Source organism: Dipodomys merriami, unplaced genomic scaffold (genome assembly GCF_024711535.1).
Source record: "Dipodomys merriami isolate MVZ:Mamm:240054 unplaced genomic scaffold, mDipMer1.0.p SCAF_2, whole genome shotgun sequence".
Lineage (NCBI taxonomy): Eukaryota > Metazoa > Chordata > Mammalia > Rodentia > Heteromyidae > Dipodomys > Dipodomys merriami.
This window is the reverse complement of record NW_027203381.1, coordinates 105,321,477-105,337,973: the sequence shown is the minus strand read 5'-3', so window position 1 is coordinate 105,337,973 and position 16,497 is coordinate 105,321,477. Positions and strand designations below refer to the sequence as shown.

At 33.4% G+C, this 16,497-nt stretch overlaps 1 protein-coding gene across 1 annotated transcript in view; it reads left to right on the top strand.

Moving 5' to 3' along the window:
- Positions 1-16,497, top strand: part of Tmprss15 (transmembrane serine protease 15) — a 94,612-nt gene that overhangs the window by 18,439 nt on the left and 59,676 nt on the right. The window contains exons 6-10 of the mRNA XM_070028778.1: positions 4,737-4,871; positions 9,246-9,357; positions 13,461-13,567; positions 14,645-14,785; positions 15,367-15,516. Of these exons, the coding sequence (XP_069884879.1) occupies positions 4,737-4,871; positions 9,246-9,357; positions 13,461-13,567; positions 14,645-14,785; positions 15,367-15,516 (645 nt within the window). The remainder of the gene's footprint in view (positions 1-4,736; positions 4,872-9,245; positions 9,358-13,460; positions 13,568-14,644; positions 14,786-15,366; positions 15,517-16,497) is intronic.

Below are 16,497 nucleotides of genomic sequence, written 5' to 3'. Positions count from 1 at the left end.
TGGTATAGCATAAATCGAGCACACAGGCCTTGGCAAGCTTTAGAGAAAAAAAATAAAGGTAGCATAAAATTCTCTATCATTGACAAGGCATGAGTAAACCCTCCCATTTCTTCTTTTTACAAATTCCTGCACATACGTTTAGCAAGCTGTTTGGTGTCTTTGAACTGTATATTAACTATGGGGAAAATCAAGATTAATATATATGTCCAAGACAGTGACTGAAAATTAAAAGATAGATAATACAAATTCTGGTCAGCAAACAGGAAAGACATAATGTATGAACATTAATCACTACTAACTTCTAACAAATAATAGGACTCCGAATCATAAAAGTAAAATATCAAAAATAATAACATGCTGCTTAAAAAAGGAATTGAGTAACTAAGTTTAAGATGATGACCGTATTTTGTAATGCTTCTTTAAATCAAATCAATTAATTAAACTAAAAAGTATTAGTTTCTCAGCATTCCCTGCTATTGGAGAATATACTGAATTAACTATAATCGATTCTCAGAGAGTTCTCAAGGTAAGAAGATGAAAGGTATCATAGTCCTGTTTTAGCTAAATCCAAGTTCTACATGAGTCCTGAATTATATGTCTCTCATTTATCCCTCTGAATGCAGTAAGATACTGTAGATTTATAGAGGCGAATGAGGCAATTAAACTTGAAAACTGCAGTTTCCAAGCAGTAATTTATTATGAATATGCCTTTCAGGGATGTTAAGTTTATACTCATTTTTATATGCCTGGAAGATAGAGTTTGAGAAAAATCAACAAACGCATGCATCATATACCTGGCATCCGTTCTACTATAAATTCTGCCGAAGAGTATTTTTATGTGATAACAGGTACAAAGTCCATGAGGATTGTGTTCTGTTGTTCAGATGCCTTTGTTGCCAATTATTGTAAAGTTTTACTAACCCACTGGAATGCCTGAGGAGAGAGGTAGGAGCTAAGGTCGCATTATACAGATTGATTTCTTGGCTGCTGCCGAGCGCCAGGAGGGGCCGTTTGGGGCAATTGCTCATATGCCTGAAGGGTTTCTAGTCTGTAGCTTGTTCTAGCCCTTTGTTGCTGACTGGGCAAACAAGGATTGCAGAAAACACAGAAGTTTCGCTGTCATAGGCTTTCTCCATTTCATACAAAATGCAATCTTGCTGCAATTCGACTATGTGGAAGAGTTTGGAGATGGAAGGAAGAGTAATTGGCTGTTTCTGAAGAGCATATTGTTAGACCAAAAGAACCTAAGGAAGAATTATGACCCTTAGTTTAATTGTACCAGGACTGACAAGCAGGGACTTTATCTACTAACAAATGTACTGTGATGGGGCATTGGAGGAAACTATGTTTATATATTGCTAAGCCATCTCTTCTAATTTAAGACACTCCTACTGACAGGATATCAGGACTGCAAAAGAAGCTTGCCACTGTAATTTCATTTGGATTGAAATGTAATAGTCTTGCTAATAAGACTTCATTTGTTCTATCAAAGTAAATGAGAATTTTTAGAAGGAACTATCAATTTTCCAGTACAGTGTGGCAAAATGAAATCGGTCTCTAAGGCAGACATCCGGGGTCTGCTTGCAATTCAAGGAAGCTTCTAGAATCTTGAGGTTATTTTTTCCCAAATAATTTTGATCACCAAGTGCTATTATCCCCACTTGAAGGAAAGAGAAAATAAATACCTAAGATTTCCAAAATATCATTTTTAATTTGTTCTCTTTTGTATTACATTTCTTGTCAGTGATAAGATATTAAACACTGGATTTTAGACTTTTTATCTCCCATAAAGCCTGCACAGGTTTGGTACAAAATATTTCCAGAAAGTTCCCCATCCCACATCACTAGACATTGGTTTGACTTTGCATTACTCTTTGGTAACCACATTTGAGTGTACCATGAATCTCTCCTGATAAACTATAAATAGATTGTTAAATCTTTTTATCAAGATAATACTGATTTACTGTGTGCTTTCATAAGAGGCAAAAAATCAATTAGCTTGAAGAAAAATACCAAACAGATATAAAAATATGTAAAAGTCTTTTGTTTTTACACTAAAAGTGTCTAATATTCTAAGCCTCTAACAAGCTAACCCAGATATTACTCTCTTTCTGTACTTTTATTGGGCTAAAATTCATTTTTTCTTAATCTTTTCTCTTTTTAGAAATACAGCTATGGTGCTGGACTTTGTGGTACATACATGTAATTCCAGCTACTCATGAGAAGCAGAGAGGGTTAATGTTTGAGGTCACCTCAACTCTTTTCAGCCGATAAACACCATTGTGACTAAAAAGCAGCAGTAGTTCAACTTCCCATCACTTTGCCCCCATTTTCCTGCCTTCTCTGGTCTTGATCAGGGCTACATTGGATCACATAAACTCTTCACTTCTGTATAATGATAATTCATTCCATGGACCATCAGTGAGGAAATCAGCCTGCATCTGTTTTTATCTGGAATATTAACTAGCTTCTCTATTGATCTATTCTAAATTCATCACATGAGTCTCCACAGGTGTCCAGAAATTGCTTTTATAAGACATATCTTATATATGTCTTATCACATTCATACAGGAAAATTTTCAATGCCATTGGGTATAGTAAAATTGTTTCTAACAATTTTAATTGTTAGAATGGAGGGTCCTCACAAAACTGTCACCAAACTCCCTTCGATGATGACTCCCAGAATCACCCTTCCATATAGATATGTTAATCTGTGTATGTTTCATGTATTAAAGTGTTCCTGTCACCCTGTCACAAACACTTCATATACTTTCTCCTATGTGGCACTTATGGGCATCCTTCAAAATTGAGCTGAAAGAAGACTTACTTTAGGAGTATTATTTAAATCCCTACCTCAGATGGAAATGAATTCTCTAACCTATGGTGCTCCCATAACACTTTTTTAACGTATTAAGAAAATAGTTAACTCCATAAGCATAGTGCCTTACACATCTTTTTATCACCATCTCTTAAAATGGCACAATACAAATAAGTTGACCATAAATATTTGTGAAGAGAATAAATCACTATTTGTGAGACCAAAGGACCCATAGTTTTCTCCCTTAATGTGCTGTTGGCATTATTAGACAAGAGAAAGAGCTGAAGCATGAGGAGGCAAAGCTCTCATGAGAAGCATTCGGACACTCAAAAATTATGCATTTTCCTGGGTAAGTCCCTAAGCCTCGTCTTTCAAGTGCTGAATACATAGAATTTTATTAGCTACTGTTAAACTAAGGCAGTCAAGTAGAATGCTGTTACTCATCTATTTATTAAGCACTGATGAAATACTATCAAATATTATACATTTTCTGGATTGGAACTCAGTGATTAGCACCTCTGGATGAATAGATCATACATATCAACAATTGCAATATACATTTAAATTTATTAAGTAGTATTTTCATCATTCATTTTTAGTCAGCTAAATGAGGATATTCTGCCACTTGAGACTAAATCAGATCTTTATGTCTTATTTTAGGAGTTCTGTGTTCCAAGAAGTCTCAAATGGTTACTCATTTGAAGGAGACCCAGTTATCAGCATCTAATTTAGTTGTCCATATATGAAGCAATGCTGCATATAAACATTTTTAATCAGCTGTATTCTTGGTAGAGTCATTGATACAAATACTTTACTTTTTTCTAACTAATTTGGGGGAGCATAAATTTCAGAATATTTTAATTTTTTTAAAAACCCAGCAGATGGCAGTACAGTTCTGGCTTTAAGGTTAAGAAAAAAATGCTATTGAATTAAAAAAAAATCAAACCCTTTAAGCCATTATTATTCTAGTCACAGAAAAAAAAATACTAAGTTCTCCCATAGTTCTGCAAAACAGAAACAATGTCTTATCTTTTAATGTCTTATTTTTTAATTACTCTTGAAGTTTCTGAGTTAGAGAAGATGGATTTGTTCAAAGTATACTATGAGTGAATATGGAAGTATTACTATGAAACCATCTTGAGCTACAAATATATGCTAATTCCAACATAAAAGCAAAATGTCTAAGGAGATTTGTGGAAGTAAGCTCTCCTTCTTGGTGCTTTGCTATATCTACATATGTACAATTGGATAGTTGAAAGATAAGATAATTGAAAATTGAGCAGGTCCTGGCAGAGTATGACAGAGAACCCTGCAGGGAGTATTTGGATGGAATCTTCTAAGAACCTGTATGTCAGGAATCAAAAAAGAGATGAGGGACAGGAATAGCCATTGTATTTCTCCACTGCTCCAAAGCACTTAAATGCACTTAGAATTTTAAGTGCTTTATCTTACTTTAAAATGACTTTCCCTGGCATAGTTGACTCTTCACAATACATGTCTCTACTGAAGTTACTTTATTTTCAAACAATAAATTGTGACTAGATGAAACTGGCTACTAGCTGCCATAGAAAATACGATGCGATTGCTAATAAATTGCCCCATATACCACAACAATGCTAGGAGCTACAAATAGTAGGAACAAAATGTGTAACCTATGGTAGTAATTTATCAAAGTTAAGATAAAGTAAACATTTACAGTGAAGATCTATGAAGAAATACAAGGTTTTTTTTCAAAATTTAAAATCCTATGTAAGCTTAACAATGAATGATTCATCAACTGAAGTAAATATTTGTATTGGAAATTAAAGTACATTCTTGTAAGGACCTAATAAACAAACAACACAAAACAAATATTCAGACCTTACCAGTTGTCTACTAGGAAAGAAGCTTACAACTTAAATGTTTTTTTGGTTTTAAGGAAATGTCTCTATCGAGTGCCCAGCTGGTTCAAGACCTTGTGGTGCTGATGTTCCAAAGTGTATAGCCATCAATTTATTTTGTGATGGGGAGATAAACTGTCCAGATGGTGCTGATGAAGATAAGGAACTCTGTGGTAAGGTCACTCCCAAGCTCTCTTTCTCCCCTCAAGGTTCAACATACACACAGGTACACCAAGATCTCAGCTAGCAGAAACCACTGAAGAATAAGCTTTCCTCCTAGCCACATGGATCATTAAATACAATCTCTCAGAACTGCTTATACTACTGACCTAAATTTTATTACATAGTATTGGACATGCTAATTAATGTTACAGAATTTCATTTGATGACAATGTATTCTCTGATTGGCAGTGCTTGTAATTCCTGTGGAGAGTGTTACTGTTTGGGGGCTAGGATTACAGCAATAAGTTCCATTTTACTCAAGGATAGTGCTCTACTACTTGAGCCACAGAGCCAATTCCGGCTTTTTCTGTGTTTCATTATAGTTAAGAGTCTCACAGGCTTTCCTGCAGGGCTGGCTTCGAACTGCAATTTAAAAAAAAAAAAATTAAACACCTCAACAGTGAATTGTATGCAATCAAGCATGATTATATACTTTATATATGTTTTCTTTTTGTTTATTTCTTCATTTGGAACTGGGATCCATTTAGAAACATTCACTAGAAATCAGTAGCTGTATAATTTATTTCCGTGTCAAAGGTAGCTAAGCATGATTACCACAGAATTATAAATACAGATTAGGAAGCAATGGGGAGAACAATTTGGTAAGTGTAGCCTATAATTCCTTTTGAAAAAAATTTAACAGAAAGCATGAGTTGCACATTTAGGGGGTGTGGTTTATAATCCATTTAAAAATTGACTATGCCTGAAATGTTAAGTACTGGAGTCATTGTTTGCTCCCCTTCCCCTTCTATTATTCAATACAGTTTTCCGTGTGATGTACAATGAAAATGAAAGTTCCAATAAGAATCAACATTTAAAGCACAATCTATCCACTCAGTGCAAATTTTGTAAGATGGGCAGTTGGTCCACTTCCCAGTAGCAACTCAACAGAAGCCTTCTTTCCTAAAGAGACCTCCACTCAGCACTCCTGATCCAAATGTTCTTGGATATAATTCAAGCCTACAAAGTTTAACTACTTACTCTGAAGTGCACTCAGAATATATTGGAAGAAAGTGCAGACTATGGAATATTTCTAATCTATTTTATATAACGAAGTTACTCACAGAGGAACAAAGTGATCTTTTATGTTATGGTTTTCAGGCATTTTCTTAACTCCTTGCAGAAAGAATATGATACAAGTGTGCCATCATGAGGTAACAAAGATGTGCTGATTGCAGTTTCAAAAATACCAATATGTAGCCAAGTAAGAAACATAGCACTAAGGCAATACAATCATTGGAAATGCAGGAAAAAATACATTAGAAGAATCAGAAATTTTGACATAGAGCACTAAGGCAATACAATAATTGGAAATGCAGGAAAAAATACATTAGAAGAATCAGAAATTTTGACATAACTATTATTTGCTCTCTATACTATGAATTTCTCAAATTTCATAAGGAAATATCTACGTAAATAAAAAAATTAGTCATAAATGTTATATAAGGATCATCATTTTATCTCAAAATAAATTTCAAAACAAAGAATTAGCTGGGCTCTGGTGACTCGTTCCTGTAATCAGAGGACTACAGTTTAAAACAAATCTAGGCAAGAAAATCAGAGAGAAACTTATTTCCAATTCACTATCAAAGAACTAGAAGTCTAGCTGTGACTCATATGACAGAGACTAGCTTTGAGCAATAGGCTCAGGGACCAAGCCCAGGGCCTGAATTCAAGCCCTAGGACTAGCACAATAAATAGGAAAAGAAAGAAAGGAACGGAAAGGAAAGGAAAGGAAAGGAAAGGATTATTTTTCTGAGCAATATGTTTCCACATTACAGATGAATTAAATTACTACATCCGTTTTAAATGCATATATCAAATTACACCATGACTTACCTGTGTTAGAATGGGTTTATGCTTTAAACTTCACTAGCACCAAGCAGTTCATGTCACTTGCTCTCTTAAGCCTATTTGTCCTCATTTTCCATTTTCTTTATTCCATTATCTTTATTCTGGGCTTTATTCTCTATTTTTTTCATTGTTTTACTTTAAAGTTAGTATTTTATCTGTTTGTGGGAAATATTTTAAGTCCTTTGTGAGAAAAGACAATGAAAAACTCACATACATTATTATTATCCAATGAAAGTGTAAGAATACAAGGGGTTTTCTTTTTGTAAATTTTAAGTAATTCATGTTAATCATTCATAATAATGAGCTTAAAAGCCTAAAACCTAAACTTTTGGTAAGAAAATTTCTACCTCAAAGATTTTACTTACCAATCTATATTCACAGAATGATCCATACAGCACATTTAATTGACCTTTGATCTCTCTTATGTATTTACTTTGCTCCAGCTGTGAGGTCTAATTCTGGCTATGTTATTAATAGAGTGCATTAATGTTGACTTCCTCTCATGGCTTCCTATTTTAGTGTTTGGATATTTAAATTTGAATAACGTATAGCTGACTATAGCTAAAACAAGATTTCTTTAAATTGTTTTTCTCCTCTGATTAGAATAGCATCAGCAAGAAAATTCACTTTTTAGCTGACCTATAAAAAGAAAAGATGCTGACTCACAGCCTTTAGGCCAAGGTACAGGGCTATCTTTCAGTTGGCAAGTGTCCTCTTCATTTGCATGTCTCAAATGTGTGTGCCTAACAGACCTGATGCTGGTGGGAAGTTTTTATTTGTGTATCTAGAGAATTCAGTGTGCTGAACAGACAGCAAACAGTGAACCAGCAGAGGGAGCAATTGGTGAATCCTGCTTAAAATTCAGGCCCTTAGGATACAGAAACATTTCACAACATGCTGTGGAATGGTTGGTATGGACAAATTCCTTTGTCTCCTAGTCAGAATGTTGTTTTTAATGCTGTGCTAGAAAACACTAAAAAGTCTACATAGTAATAATCTTGAGTCCCCACAAATACTAATTCTTGTGTTACACACTTTAAGCCTGAAATATTATTTATTTCATTGTCATATATAAATTTAATTTCTCTAGAAATATCCTTCAGTTATATATACATATATATATATATACATACATACATACATACATACGAAAGATATTTACAGAACATTATATCATGAAATTATATTTTGGCATTCTGTGCATTTCTATTGTAAGTAATTTAATACTGATACAATTTTACTTTTAAATTCCTAAGGTAATAATATTCTCTCTATCTTGATTTGTTTGAAGGAATTACCACAGGACAATGAGAACAATTAGAGCTTTCATTATGAATTCACAAAAAAGTTGCAACTTCATAGAGAACTGGACAAATTGATCATATTCTTTAGAACAGACTGGCATAATAATCTTAGTCGTGTTTCACCTACATTTATCACCTTTTCTATTTAGCATCTATATTGTCATTCAAGAGATATGACTGAGTACTGGTTATAACTTTACAGTCAGGAAACGAGTTCCCTTTCTGCCATCTACTTTACCCCAAATTCTTCACACCATCTCTTTCCAAACTGCTCATGGACAACTAAAGAATATTCCAGAATGTCTTTTTAGAAACTACATTTATGTATGTAGTAAATAGGTTAGAAGAATTGTTTTGAAAATTCATCAGTTTTGTTATTTTGTAAATTATTCTCTAACTTATAGTTAAATAGTATATTTAAGTATGTATTTGTGGGGGGAGGGGTTGGTTGTGGGGCTTGAACTATGGGCCTGGGCGCTGTCCCTTAGCTCCTCAGCTCAACGCTAGCACTCTACCATTTGAGCACAATGCCACTTCTAGTTTTCAGGGTTTATTGGCCACAGGAGTCTCATGGACTTTCCCGGCCTGGCTGGCTTTTAACCTTGATCCTCAGATCTCGGACTCCTGAGTCACTAGATTTACAGGCTTGAGCCACCGGCCACTCTGCTCTACCCTATTACTTCTGATCTCAATCACAACTTTCAAGTGCCATTTGGTTGTATTGTGAGTTCATTTTTTGAAGGAACTAAGCCATTTGAATTATCCTTTGCAAATACTATGCTCAGGATAATATATGCAAATTCTTAGCCTTGTCTTGTTTGTTCTAACTTATTATATATATACATACAATATTTAACTTTCTGCTTATTCTTATGGAGAGCTATGTGACCTATATCCTATTTTCACATCATGGGCACAGGTGGGGCATTATAAAGTTCCCTGCTCCAGTGTTCATTTACACCCTCTCCCACTCTTCTGCTTGCCTGCTCAGAGTGAATGATGTCATCTCTTGTTAACTCCTCTACTGCATTATTAGGAAATATGGCACAGTAAGATCTGAAAGAATGCTTAGCTTTGAATTCTTGCTTACAAACTGGGAGATTTTTTGTGGTAATTACTTAAGCTCCCTAAATCCCAGGATTTCTTCTAACTGGAATTTTTCTGCAGCCACATCTTGTGATGGCAGATTTTTGCTGACTGGATCTTCAGGGTCTTTCCAGGCTGTGCATTACCCACCACTAGCTACATCATCAAGTATCGTTTGCCAGTGGATCATACGGTATGATGCCCATTTCGATGCCCTAGTCTTCAGAATTCAAGTCTATCCTGATATAAAGATATACCACATTGAATAGTATATTTAAAAAATTATCATTGTTTTTATTAGCTCTAAGGTAACAAACTGACAAACTTTCCAAAGCATTAGTCCCATTTTTAATCTTTTTTAAAAATTTATTTTATATTGTGATTATTATGTACTTGTATAAAAGAGTTATAATTCCCTAAGACTGAATATGTGTGTAATGCTTCTGGACAAAACCACTTTCCTTCCTGATTCCACATTTTCTCCCTCCTGTCCCTACCACAAGCTATATCACTCATTTATATATAATGTACAATGTTTTGTCTAATAAATAATGTCATCTTATTAGGTTCTGAAGCAAGCTTCATTTTTCAATTTATTATTTTTGTTGCCTTTTTAGTTATCTAAGGAATTTTCCTATAATATTTTCTTCAAGCAAATATTCTACTTTGTGGTGAAATTATTATTTTATTAGTCAAAGAATCTACCTTTTCTTCCCCAAAACTGGTTTCTATATTAGAAATGCTTTATTCCATATAGTTTTTGCTCAGTGTTGACCAAAACAAGTGAAAAGACAATGATTAAATTAAAACAGAGCAAAATGTTTAATATATAATTAAAATGTATTTGGGGTTAGAGTTACTACACTTGACATTATGATTAAAGTTGGTAAAACACCAGTGTTTTAAGCATATGGATATGAGAGACAACCTTGAAGACTCAAACCTAGCTTTTTCGGATTCAAATATATGATTCCTCACAAATGAAAAGCCTCTTTGACCCAAAGTTTCTGCCTTTATAGAGTTCAGCATCTCTAACTATAGAGTTCAAAGTAATTATAAAATGTAATAAAAATATCAAATGTTTAGAACACATTAAGTACTCAATAAAGGTATGCTATAAAATACTAACTAATAATGCACAATTATGAACTGCATGCATTAAATTTAGCAAAGTATCCGTACCTTTTAAAAATTCAAAAGGAAACAAAGTTTTGTACTCTAAAACCACAGGATTATAATCGTGGTATCAAGGAGACACTGTGGAAAGTGAATTATGCAACTTATGAGTAGGGTTCAGAGAGGGAAACTGGGGAATGCAAAGGAAGGGGTGACATTGTCTAAAAGAGAAAGGTACTCATCATTTGAATTTTGAAATGGTAACTTTTTTGTATGGCACCTTAATAATAACAATAAATTATATTTATATATATATATATATATATATATATATATTTAAATCCACAGGTTTATTCCTTTCCTGAGTCACTAGAAAGCCGAAAACATCACACAGGTGTCTTTCTCTCTTCCATGCCCAGCTATCTATTAGGAATAGGCAGAAGTCTCTGGATGCAAAGGCTCATGGGTCTTATAGCTTGAAAGCCTTATTATGCAAAATCGCTACTTTCTTGCCTAGAGATATTAGAACTGTATTTAAAACAGCAGAACCCATTCCTTTTCTCCTTTATTTCTTCAGCCTCTTGTCTCTTCACCTTTCACGCTGGATTCCCTATATGTCTTAAAAACAAGCTAATTCCACTTTCCCTGAGCTGACGTTAGAGGCTGAACAAAAATAATCCAGCTGCCATCAATAGTTTTGTTCTCCCTTTTTCAGGCAGGGAAGAGAAGCCTGTTTCTCCTTTATTGACCAAAGTCCTGTGGATATACCCACACCTATGAATATAGACCATGACAACAGAAGCTCCCAGGACTACTTTCTTAATTAAAGGATCTCAAAGTTGTGAGCTCCTTAAAATCACAGTCAACTTCACATCTTCTGATAAATTGCCCTACATTCTTTCTACACACATCCTGGAAGTTTCATAGATATTTTTTTTAATGTAATAGCCTCTATAAACTCTGAGGGGTAAAAGCATAAGTAAATTTAATCCTTATATTCGAGGCAGACAAGGTATGATTGGCAAGGTGATGAAATAGTAAGATATGCAGAACATGATCAGGGTCAGAAAAAAATGTACATAGATTAGGGAAATTAATGCTGTTTAGATGTCCCTACCACTCAACATTACATGCAGGTCAAGGCCCACCTGGCATGTTTTTAAAATAAAAGAAATACTTAAATTCATATGCAGCCACAGAGAAACCTGAGCAGCCCAAATGATCTTGATATTGAAGAACAAAGTGAGAGATTTCACATTTTCGAGTCTCAAAATGTATTATGAAGCTACAATAATCAAAACAGCAATGACAGAATAATGGACTCAGATGAAAGTTCTGCAAGTGTGTTCTAGTGTTCTTCAGCTACACCATCAGGGCAAGACAAAAAGAAAAGAATAATTTCTCCACTAAACATTGTTGAGAAAACCCGAAATGAATGCAACAAAATGAAAGTTAAAAGTAAAGAATGAAGAAGAATGCGATCAGAATCTTGTCTTAAAATTTTCATAAAAATTTACCCAGAGTGAATTAAAAAAACTTCACTGCAAAACCTAAAATAGTAAAGAAACCCAACCAAACATCAAAGAAATTTTTTCAACGTTTCTCTTAGTAATGATTTCCTGGATACAATATGAATAGCATAAGGAGAACTACATCAAACTGTAATGTTCTACACACCACTGAATAAAATCAATAGAATGAAAAAGCAGTGTGAGTAATAAGAGAAAATATTTGCTAATAAAATATCTACTGTGGGTAAATAAATAAATATGTAAGCCGTTTCTACAACTGAATAGAAAACGTGAAAATTTTAGTAAGTTTGGTGCAGATGCTTCATGTTTGTATTTCTAGCTATTCAGGAGACTGAGATCTGAGGATCTTGTTTCAAAGGTAGTCCAAGGAGAAAAATCCATGAGACCCTTATCACCAGTTAACCTGCAAAAATCCGTGTAACTGGAGGTATGCTCAAGTGGTAGAGTACCAGCATTGAGCAAAAAAGCCAAGCAAGAAGTCCAGGCCCTGAGTTCAATCCCCAACACTGGTTTATACAAAGAAAGATTTTAATAAACATTTTTCCAAAGGCATAGAAGTTAAAAAAAAAAACACATGAAAAAAGAAGTACTCACTTTCCAAAATCGTTAGGAAAATACAAATAGAACATGAAACATTACCTAAAACTTTTTGATGGCCCGTTGCAACAAAAATCAAAGTCACAAGTGTTGGTAAGAATGCAAAGAAATTAGAACCCTGTACCCGGTTAGTAAGAAAGTAACAAGATGTTATTGCTATACAAACACCATGCAATTTCTTTTTTTTTTTGGGGGGGGGGTGGGGTCTGGTCGTGGGGCCTGAACTCTGGGCCTGGGTGCTATCCCTCAACTCTTCAGCTCAAGGCTAGCACTCTACCACTTGAGCCACAGCGCCACTTCCAGCTTTTTTTTCTTTTTGCTTATGTGGTGCTGAGGAATTGAACCCAGGGCCTCATGCATGCAAGGCAAGTGCTCTTACCACTGAGCCACCTTCCCAGCCCCCCATGCAATTTCTTGAAAATATAGAACCCAGCAGTCCTAGTTTTGAGTATTTATAAAAAAATAGACATTAGGATGTCAAAGTGATATATATAATCCACAGTTCATATTAGAATTATTCACAATATGCAAGAGGTGAATATTCATTAGTAGAAGACATTTAAAAATTCTAATATACATTCTAATATATATTTGTGTATATATATATGCAGTGCAACATTCTTTCTTCCCCTTTAAGAAAGGAATTCATATCAATAATAGAACACTGAACTCAAAAACATTATATTAAATGAAGTTAGCAAGTCATACATGGTAAATTTTGCATGATTTTACTTATGTAAAGTGACTTAACTCGTCAGACTCAAAGAAGTGACATGGATGTTGGATCCAGGGAGTGAAGGAAGAAGAAAATGAGGATTTTTTGCTTAATGACTATTCAATTTCACTAGTATTAGATGCATAAATTCTGGAGCTATGTCATACAATGCTGTTAATTAATATATTGAATTGAATACTTATACAATGTTTTAAGGAAGTAGATCTCATATTATTGTCTTTAATATACATGTAATATGAATCAAACTCTATAATGTATTAAGTGCATTAACAAGTGTTTCATGGGTTTTTTTTCCTTTACATCCTTTCAATTTAGTGTAAAGCAAGGACTTTCCATTCAACTGAGCTTTGACTCTTTTAATACATATTATTCAGATGTGTTAAATATTTATGAAGGAGTAGGACCAAGCAAAATTCTAAGAGGTAAGTTTGAACCAATAAGTGGTCTGTTTATTAAAGTAAAATACATGTGAGGGAGATATTTGGAGTGAGATAGGTAGCCTTTCATATTTGAACTGAAGATGAACTTAAATTTTAAGTTACTGAATGGAAAAAGAAAAACTTCTATGTAAATCAGGAAATAAGTATTCTATGTATACTTCATAACAATATTATTTTATATGACCCTCTTCTAATTGATGTTTTAAAATAGGTGAAATAAACATTCTTCATAAATTCCATTTCACTATAATTACCAATAAGAACAATTTTACTACCTTTTCCCTATTGTTCGCTATATCATTTTAATATTTCATGAATTTTGTAATTGCCTGTATATGTGGGCCTTATGGTTTTACAAATTAAGCCTTTGGCCTCTACTAACCAGTTTTATCCTTCTTAGAGCTGTAGTACCCCTTTGAGAATGTTAATTTTATAAAAACAAATATCAAAGAACAATTATATTTATTGGATATCATATAAAAGACTTTATATCCCAAGCATTGTATCAATGCTTGAGGATCAAAAATGGAAATGTATCCATTAGATAACTTAGTGTTGTTAGGGTAGTGATGAAATCAATATAAAATGTATAGAAGCAATCATTAAGTCACCTACTGTTATTGGAGGTCCTACAGATATATGAGTAAAGAGCCAAAGAAACACACATTTCTTTCTACTATTGTAACCCTGTTAATTTCCTGATAGAACATACATGATAGAGTAAAAGTAACCTTTAGTCTTATAATTGCTTAATTTTTGTTCTTAGAAGACGTTTTTCAGTGAGATAAAGCATCTTTTTTCTTTTTCTTCTATGTACAGTTCATGTACCTATTGGTTAAAATGAAAATACACACTGAAAAATCACACATATATACAGTAATCTGAGGCTTTCTAATACTTAGAAGAGGAGCTATTCTAATTAAAATGAATTAATCATAAGAGTAATGAATTCTAACTGAGTGGAGTCAGACAGAGTAATAGGTTGTTCAATAAATTGAAATTAGTAGATGGATGATGAATAGATATTGACCTATAATAGCCATTCATTTTCCTTTATAGCTTCACTTTGGGAAACTGATCCTGGCATAATCAGAATATTTTCCAACCACGTTACTGCTACCTTTGTTATACAATCTGATGAAAATGACTATATTGGCTTTAGTGCAACATATACTACATTTAACAGCAGTGAACTTAATAGTAAGTATTATTTATTTATTCTTCCAGATGCCTTAATATCTTAACGTAATTTTTAAAATAGTATAACAAAATTTTTAGTTTTCAAGTTCTTTACTAAGTATTGCTTATGTGTATCTCTCTAGCTCACTCTAGAAAGAAGCAATAAATTAGAAAACAGTTCACATTCTTAATTGAAATCAAATAACCAATTTAAAAATAGATGTTGATGAAATTAAGTTAAAATTTCACATGAATAATATAGTAAAATTGTTATTATAAAATTGGAGAATTTCCCTATATGTTTAATGATGGCCAAAGTAATAACTTTAATAACAATGGAAGACAGAACATATGTAACAAAGCTTGTGAGTAGACCAATGGAGCTGAAATAGAAAAATAATGAAAGCTTGTGTTTGCTGAAATAAGAAACACATTAGTTTAACACAGTTGGAAGTCAAAAATGAATTTTAACTATTTAAAATGAAAAAGAGTTAAGATTAACATTCAGTTATAAGTACAAAAAGTTAGACTGTTTTCAATGTAATCAAACTTCTGCATTGTAGAGTGAATTTAATGTGACTTTTTATATTTGTATTTCACAGATTATGAGAAGATTAATTGTCATTTTGAGGATGGCTTTTGTTACTGGATCCAGGATCTAAATGATGATAATGAATGGGAAAGGATTCAGGGAGGCACTTTTCCTCCTACTACTGGTCCAAATTTCGACCACACTTTTGGCAATAATTCAGGTACAGTGGTATTTAATTCATGACTCAGAAGGACGCTGGGGCCCATTGTTCTGTAGTTAAGGGTCCTGCTAAATGAATAAAATATATTTTCAGATTTTCTTTTTGGTAATGAATTAATGAATACATTTAAATAAAAATGATTTCAAATAGGCTAGTCAATACATATTTAGGAAAAATATATTCTTTTGTTCTGTAATCATTCATGAGATATTGAAAAGAGTGTTATGAACAGTACAAACAAGAAGGCTAAGATGTTTGTATGGATTCACCATTTAGTTGTTTGTGGACTTAAACAAGACAATGAGCTTCCCTAAGTATTGTTTTGCTTTGCCTTCATGCCACTATCTGATTTTTCATTGCTAGTGCATAGAAACACAGTTTTTGAAAATTGATATGGTACCTGGAAACATTGAGAAAGTTTTAGTTCAGATTTCTCCTTTAAAAAATATTTCTCAATATATAATATCATTATTTTTTGAGATAGGACAGGCTTACTTCTGAGAATCTATATAATAAATGATAAACTGGTGTTTAGAGCCTTCTAAAGGAAGAACTATGATGTGTAAGTACATTTTTTTCATAGAATGAGATACTAGAATATGATTGCAGGTCAAAACATTAACATTGGAGACAATAAAAAATGACTGTTCTCATTTGCTTCTTAGAGAAGCATCAGAAGATGAGGCTCCTGAGAGACCTAGAAGCAAACACCAATGTAATTACCAAATATAATTACTGAACCAGGTCTTAAATGTGAAAGGAAAGGGGGTCTTCAAATGAGGAAGATCACAGAAAGAACACAGTAGAAATTTGTGCATTTATATCATCCTCAAATGGGACTTGTTCATAATTACTGATGCAAATACTATGCAATTATAATTATATATTAAAAGATGCAATTAGCAAGACATAATTCTAGATATCAAAGACACAGAGGTCTGTCAGAACCTATAATTTGAAATCTTCCATTCTTCTCTGGTG